General features: G+C 37.6%; 1 protein-coding gene across 1 annotated transcript; it reads left to right on the top strand.

Moving 5' to 3' along the window:
- The first annotated feature begins 1,428 nt into the window (after positions 1 to 1,428).
- On the top strand, positions 1,429 to 2,953 carry LOC129085417 (tumor susceptibility gene 101 protein-like). The gene has a single exon (XM_054591825.1). The coding sequence runs from the start codon at positions 1,524 to 1,526 to the stop codon at positions 2,697 to 2,699; it is 1,176 nt and encodes a 391-aa protein (XP_054447800.1). The 5' UTR covers positions 1,429 to 1,523; the 3' UTR covers positions 2,700 to 2,953.
- Positions 2,954 to 8,410: the final 5,457 nt, after the last annotated feature.

The raw sequence follows: 8,410 nt of genomic DNA, 5'->3' as shown, positions 1-8,410 counted from the left end.
CTAGAGACACCTGAGGAGAGACTGGGGAAGGAGTCTTTGGGGAAGGAACTGAGAGAGTAGCCAGCTGGATCCAGGTGTTAACTCCTCCCTCATGCGGCAGCAGCCATCCTGGTCAGGTGGACCACTCCCCCAAGCAGCAATAGCATGAGAAGACACAATAGCCCCACCCCCAGGAGTGACTAGGCCCTGGCCCAATAGTGCTAAAACAGACTGCTGAGTACAGAGTGACTAGATCAACAGCTGAAGCAGACACTCACAGACAGTAGATTCCTGAAAGTCTCAAACAGACTGCCTAAGGTCAGACAGGGTCAACATCTGACATCATCAGAGACAGATCCAGAAAGAAAAAAAACCCAGCAGTCTTCTACCACAGAAGTTCATACCACAAAGCCAGGAAGTCAAGACAGATCAATTTAAGAAGCAGAAGCAAAAAAGAAGAGTCTCACAAATAATGGGAAGACAAAGAAACACCCCTCAATCAAACGGAAAGGAGGAATCCCCAGAAGGAGAACTAAATGAAATACAGGCAAGGAAACTATCAGATATTGAGTTCCAAAGAACTGTACTAAGGAAGCTTAATGAGCTCAGTGAGCTCAGAGAGAACGACAAAACACTACAGGGAAACTACGAGGAACTTACTGCAAACTATATCAGCATGAAAAACGACATTGAAACTATCAATAAGAGACAAGAGGGAATGAAGAACACCATTTCTGAATTAAAGAACACAGTAGAAGGAATCAAAAGCAGGCTAGATGAAGCAGAGGATCAAATCAGCGAGCTGGAGGATAAGGTGGAAAAAAGCTCCCAGAAAGAGCAAGAAAATGAAAAAAGACTCAAAAAGAATGAAGAGGCATTTAGGGAAATGCAGGACAACCTGAAACATAATAATGTCCGTATACTAGGGATACCAGAAGGAGAAGAGGTGCCAGGGATAAAGGACCTGTTTGAAAAAGTAATGGTGGAAAACTCCCCCAATTTGAGGAGAGAAGAAGTCCCACAAGTCCAGGAAGCACAGAGGGTCCCATTCAAGAGGAACCCAATGAGGCCCACTCTAAGACACATCATCATTAAAATGGCAAACATCAAAGACAAACAGAAAATCCTAAAGGCAGCAAGGGAGAAACAGGTAGTAACATACAAGGGAGCCCCTATTCAGCTAGCAGCTGACTTCTCAACAGAAACACTGCAAGCCAGAAGGGAATGGCAAGAAATAGCCAAAGTCATGAAAAGCAGAGGCCTGCAACTAAGACTGCTCTACCCAGCAAGGCTCTCAATTAAAATGGAAGGCGAAATAAGAAGCTTCCCAGATGAAAGAAGGCCAAAAGAATACACCTCCACCAAACCAGCATTGCAAGATATGCTAAAGGGACTGCTTTAAGAAGATGAAGAGGACTTCCTGTTGTTAGAGGCGGGGAGGTGGGGGGCTGGCCACTTAGTGTGCTGCTGTGTGGGGCGGCCTGGGGCAGCCCGGGAGCGGCTGACCCCCTGTCTACGGGGACAGAAGCCACGAGGTGGCCGCCATGGCGGTGTCGGAGAGTCAGCTCAAGAAAATGGTGTCCAAGTACAAATACAGAGACCTAACTGTACGCGAAACTATCAATGTTATTACGTTATACAAAGATCTCAAACCTGTATTGGATTCATATGTCTTTAATGATGGCAGTTCCAGGGAACTAATGAACCTCACTGGAACAATTCCTGTGCCTTATAGAGGTAATGCATATAATATTCCAATATGCTTGTGGCTGCTGGACACATACCCATATAATCCCCCTATCTGTTTTGTTAAGCCTACTAGTTCAATGACTATTAAAACAGGAAAGCATGTCGATGCAAATGGGAAGATATATCTTCCTTATCTACATGAATGGAAACATCCACAGTCAGACTTGTTGGGGCTTATTCAGGTCATGATTGTGGTGTTTGGAGATGAACCACCAGTCTTCTCTCGACCTACGATGTCAGCATCTTATCCGCCATACCAGGCAACAGGGCCACCAAATACTTCCTACATGCCAGGCATGCCCAGTGGAATCTCTGCATACCCATCCGGGTACCCTTCCAATCCCAGTGGTTACCCAGGCTGTCCTTACCCACCCGGTGGTCCGTATCCTGCCACAACAAGTTCCCAGTACCCTTCCCAGCCTCCTGTGACCACTGTTGGTCCCAGTAGGGATGGCACAATCAGTGAGGACACCATCCGAGTTTCTCTCATCTCAGCGGTCAGTGACAAACTGAGATGGCGGATGAAGGAGGAGATGGACCGTGCCCAGGCAGAGCTCAACGCCTTGAAACGAACAGAGGAAGACCTGAAAAAAGGTCACCAGAAGCTGGAAGAGATGGTTACGCGTTTAGATCAAGAAGTAGCTGAGGTCGATAAAAACATAGAACTTTTGAGAAAGAAGGATGAAGAACTCAGCTCTGCTCTGGAGAAAATGGAAAATCAATCTGAAAACAACGATATCGATGAAGTTATCATTCCCACAGCCCCATTATATAAACAGATCCTAAATCTGTACGCAGAGGAAAATGCTATTGAAGACACTATCTTTTACCTGGGAGAAGCCTTGAGGCGGGGAGTAATAGACCTGGATGTCTTCCTAAAGCATGTACGTCTTCTGTCCCGTAAACAGTTCCAGCTGAGGGCACTAATGCAAAAAGCAAGAAAGACTGCCGGTCTCGGTGACCTCTACTGACTTCTCCGATACCAGCTGGAGATTGCGCTCTTCTTAAAGCATTCTTTTCTTCTCTTCTTTTCTCTGATCAGTAGGTGCCCAGAATAAGTTATTGCAGTTTATCATTCAAGTGTAAAATATTTTGAATCGATAATATATTTTCTGTTTTCTTTTGGTAAAGACTGGCTTTTATTAATGCACTTTCTATCCTCTGTAAACTTTTTGTGCTGAATGTTGGGACTGACTATGCTAAATAAAATTTGTTGAGAAAAAAAAAAAAAGAAGATGAAGAAAAAGAGTCTATGAGTATACATTTCCTTTCACAGTCACCAATACTTGATATTACAAATAGTTTTAATATTTATTAATCTGATTGTAACAATTATGTTATTCTGTTACTTTATTATTTGTTGAAACTAAACCTGTTTTTGTATATTTCTTGCCTATTTCTATTATTTTTTTAAAAAACTTTAAATGACTTTTTGGTATTCTTTATCCATTCTTTGATTAAGTGTTTGTAGAATTTTCCCCTCAAAAAAAACACAAAACTTTTAACTCTTTTTTAATGTGTTGCAAATACTTTCCTATTCTATTACTTGTCCTTTAACTTTTTTATATGTGTATTACTGTATAGTCTTAAATGTTTAATATAGTCATATTGTCAATATGTTACTTTATAGCTTCTGGGTTTGAATATTTTACTTCAGGGTAAGAAAAATATTATTTTGTGTTTTCTCCTAAAACTCCTTAGATTTTACATACTGATTTTTAACTCACCTGAATATTTTTTGTATAATGTGTGAAATATGGCTCTATATTTGTTTTATTTCAAGTAATAATGCTCCGTGCACCTTATTTGTTGAATAAGCCTTATTTTCCCCATTGATTTGAAACATCAATTTAATCATATACCGCATTGTTAGAAAGATATACACATTTGTTTCTAGAATAGTCCTTTTATTTTATTGATCTGCTTGATTATTTCTGTGCTGATGTCTTGTTTTAATTGCTGAGACTTTATAATGGATTTAAATTTTTTATATTTTATAACAGAATTTGATATATAAATAAATTAAATTAATAAAATCTGCATTTAAAAAAATAGAAAGAAGGAACTCCTACCTTTTCTGACAACATGAATGGAACTGGAGAACATTAAACTAAGTGAAATAAGTCAGTTAGTGAAAGATAAATACCATATGACCTCACCTATAAGTTGAATCTATTCAACAAAATAAACTATCAAACAAAATAACCACAGGCATGGAAACATGGAGCAGACTGAAAGTGACCAGAGGGGATGGGGTGGAGGACAATGGTGGAAAGAAGGGCAAGGGACTAGACAAAGAACATGTATGAATGATCCATGGACATGGTCAGCCGAGTGGGAATTGACTGTGGGAGTGGGGGGTGGGGGTGGGATGGGTGGAGGCGGGCAAAGGGGGAAAAATTGAAACAACTGTGATAGATTAAACATGATTTGAAAAAAAGAACAAGATCAAAAGAATGAACAATAAAATGGCAATAAATACTTATCTTTCAGCATTTGAATCAAAAAACAAACTATGCAAACAGGAAGAACAGAGGCATAATCATGGATATGGAGATCATTTTGGTGATTGCCAGATGGGAGGGGGTAGGGGAGAATGCATGTAGAGGTGAAGGGATTACAAAGTACAAATAGGTAGTTACAGAATAGCCATGGGGATGTAAAGTACAGTACAGGAAATGGAGTAGCCAAAGAACCTAAGCATGACCCATGGACATGAACAATGGTGTGGGGATTGCCTGTGGGAGTGGGGGTTGTTGAGTGGAGGGGCGTAAAGGGGAAACAATTGGGACAACTCTAATAGCATAATCAATAAAATGTAATTAAAACTAAAAAAGGATTATATGTAGTCAGAACTACAGACTAATGTTCTGTTTATCAAGCCAAACATTTTGGTGCTCCCCTCAAGCTACTAAACCTACAAGATGAAAATGCATTTTCCTGCACTGTTGATTTTACTTAAAAATTGGGGAAACAGCATTTTTTTTTTCTTACTAAAACACTAATGTATTTTGGAATAAATTCTTACGGAGTTTTAAAACAGGAATTGTTAAGAACAGGAAACTTGCTGCTTCCTCATTCGGGTCTTGTCAGACTACTCCTCTTCCTCCCCTGCTGAAGGGGAGGCACTTTCAGGTGTATTATGTTAATAGAGAGAAAATGCACAATATTGTAGCTACAACAGTATTAGCCAACATATTTTGGAGTGTTTTCAGTCTTACAGTTTATATTCCTGCACTCAAAACTCAAGGCCAAGTTTTGACAAAAGAGGTATTTAGTCATGCTAAATGCTAAGACACAATTCCTATCTTATATTGGTCAAAATAAATCACTCCAATTTCTAATAGACCAAAAAAGGACAAAGATGTCCTAATAAACATGCACCCAACATTTAACAGGAATTAAATTAATTTTTGTGATCATGATCAGCATTTGAATTACCTAGAACATCATACATAAGAATTTTTACATAAAATGATCATTTCTATTCAATGTTCATTTTGGTTAACTGATGTGATGAATATGGATAATAAAAGTTATCCAAAATAAGGACATGACAGGATATATGTGACATGTACTGTGGAGAAAATTTATGAAACCCATGTTTACATTAGTTTGAAAGAAGATGAGGGATGGTAGTTGAGTTGTCAGTTACTAACTCAGCCCTACCTGGTCTTTCAACTACTGCTTTTATATCTCTGTGAAATATACTTAAAGATACATTTTACAGTAATGGGAGGCTTTTATATTTAAGTTGTTTTGTCCTCTGCATTATTGGTATTTCATTACTTCAACTCAGTTAGAACTTCGTAAATTAGCCTGAAATTTTCTTGAGTACTTGTTTCTGTAGCATTTTGATGATATAAAACCACTTTTTAAGTACTAAATGTCATTATATGCCTTTAAAATTTCCTGTACTTTGAGTTTGAAATAAATTAGTTATGTCTTTTCTGTGTATATAAGTTCCTAATTATTACTTTTATATACCAGTACATCAATAAAGTCAGTTTTTGGTTTGTAGGGTTTTTTGTTTGTTTTGGTTAGGTTCAGAAAATTGAGGGAAACAAGGGTGCAAACCAGTATTTGCTTTGGAGCACATTTCCCAAGCATAAATATATCTTCATAATTATGTTTACTTAAGCTAATGTTCAACTGTTTACATTTCTGCAGAATGTATTTATGTGAATATAAAAGCAATCCAGATGTATATTTATATTAGGTAGAATCCAATCATGATCTAAAATTTTCCTTGGCTAATCCATAAAACAAAAAATTCAAATACAGATAAATGAAAGTTGACAGTATATTACAGTGATAATTTTGTATTTTTCAGGAAAAAAGCAAATTTCTCTTTTTTCTTTTTATTATAATGACCAACTCTTGGTACTTCATTGTTACAGAGATCTATTTTTAGAATAAAATATCATTCTCCAAGGCAAAAAGAAAGAAGAGAGAGGCAATAATATAAGGTCAAGGCTAAAACCTTGGGTTCATAGTTATGTAATTCCAGGCTTGAATTCTGACCATGTGACCTTAGATAAGTTATTTAAACTACTAACATACAGCTTTTTCATCATTAATAGAGAACTAATAATATAAGGTTTTTGTATTGATTAAACAAGATAACACAAACAAAATACTTATGCCTGACTCCCAGAGGCAGGTCCAGGTTTTATGGAGCTTGAAGCCTATATTATTTGGGGGACCCTTTTTAAAAAAAATTTAGAATACAAAATTGGCATGGATTGCTATTGATTGAGAATGGGAAAATAAGTCATAAATAACATTTTATACAGCACAAATCCATAAAAATAAAATATTTTACAGGATTGATTGCCCCTACACATTACTGTGATACTTTCTTTCTGACAGTTTAAAAAAATAGTTTATTTTTTATTGCATTTTTCCCATTACCACTTATCCCCCTTATATCCTCTTCCACATCCACCGAGACCCCTCCTTCCCCACAATCACCACACTGTTGTCCATGTCCATGAGTTCTTTTTTCTTATTTGCTCTATCCTGCTACCTCCTAACCCCTACTTAGAGCTGTCTGCCTGCTCTCTCTGAGTCTGTCTCTATTTTCCTTGTTAGTTCAGTTTGTTCATTAGCTTCCTCATATGAGTGAAATCATATGGTATTTGTCTTACTCTGGCTTATTTCACTTAGCATAATATTCTCCAGGTCCATTCATTCTTTCAAAAGGTAAAATTTTCTTTTCTGTACAGCTAATTAATAGTATTATCTACTGCATAGCATTCTTACAACAATTAAATGAATTAATACAGGAACAATACTTAAAATTGTGCCTGGCACAACAGGCAACAGTGATGATTATACAAGATCTGTCCACAAAAAGTCCAACCATTGTTAACATAACAAGAACAGTTTGCACGACATCAGTGTAACCTGGCAGCCAAAGAGAGTGGACTGGAATGAGAATCTGTGAACAATGATGACTTCACTGTGCTAGTCAGCGAGAGCAGTAGATGTCACTGAGTGAGCATGTGTACTCTGTGGCTGTCACATTCAAAATGACTTAGTGAGTAGAGCAATAAATCTGCATCAAATTTTCCATGAAGTTTGAACATTCTTTTGTAGAAACCATTCTGATGATTCAGAAGTCTGCAGCTATGGGCAAGTGGTGATTGGCAACTTCATCAAGACAACATTCTGCTCATGCATCACAACTCGTGCAGTTTTTTGGCAAAACATCAACTCACCCAGGTGACTCAGTCCCCCTTCAGCCCAGATTTGGCACCCTGCAACTTCTGGCTTTCCCTCAAACTAAAACCATATTTGAAAAGGGAAGAGATTTCAGATTGTTTATGAGATTCAGGAAAAAAAATGACAGGGCAGCTGATGGTGACTGGGAGAACTGTGTGAGGTCTCAAGGTGCCTACTTTGAAAGGGACTGAGGCATCACTGTCCTATGTACAAGGTTTCTTGTATCCTCTTCAATAAGTGTCTCTATTTTTCATATTACATGGTTGGATACCTTCTGGACAGACCTCTTTCATATTAAATTTTGGGTTTCTTCAGATAAATTCCCAGAAGTTGTGTTGCTGTATCCAAAGACAGATCCACTTTTAATTTTTTGAGGAAACTCCATATTGTTTTCCACAGTGGCTACACCAGTCTGCATTCCCATCAACAGTACAAAAGGGTTCCATTTTCTCCACATCCTCACCAACACTTGCTTGTTGATTTATTGATGATAGCCACTCTGACCTGTGTGAGATGATACCTTATTGTGGTTTTAATTTGCAATTCTCTGGTGATTAGTGATGTTGAGCATCTTTTCATATGTCTATTGGCCATCTGTGTGTCTTCTTTAGGGAAGTGTCAATTCAGTCCCTTTGTGTTTTTTAAAAGTTGATTGTTTCGTTTTTTGCTTTTTTTTTTTTTTTGGTGTTGAGTTTTATAAGTTCTTTATAAATTTTGGATATTACCCCTTATCAGATGTACCGGTGAATATATTCTGCCATTTAGTGAGTTGTCTTTTCATTTTGTTGATGATCTCCTTTGCCATGCTAAAACTTTTTAGTTTGATGTAGTCCCATTTGTATATTCTCTTGTTTCCCTTGCTTGAGGAGATATACCTGAAAAAATATTTCTATGAGCATTATCTAAAATTTTATTGCCTATGTTTTCTTCTAGGGTTTTATGGTTTCAAGTCCAA

This window comes from Pteronotus mesoamericanus, unplaced genomic scaffold, assembly GCF_021234165.1.
Source record: "Pteronotus mesoamericanus isolate MK-2021 breed Mesoamerican mustached bat unplaced genomic scaffold, CSHL_Meso_final scaffold_232, whole genome shotgun sequence".
NCBI lineage: Eukaryota > Metazoa > Chordata > Mammalia > Chiroptera > Mormoopidae > Pteronotus > Pteronotus mesoamericanus.
This window is presented reverse-complemented; position numbering and strand designations above follow the sequence as displayed.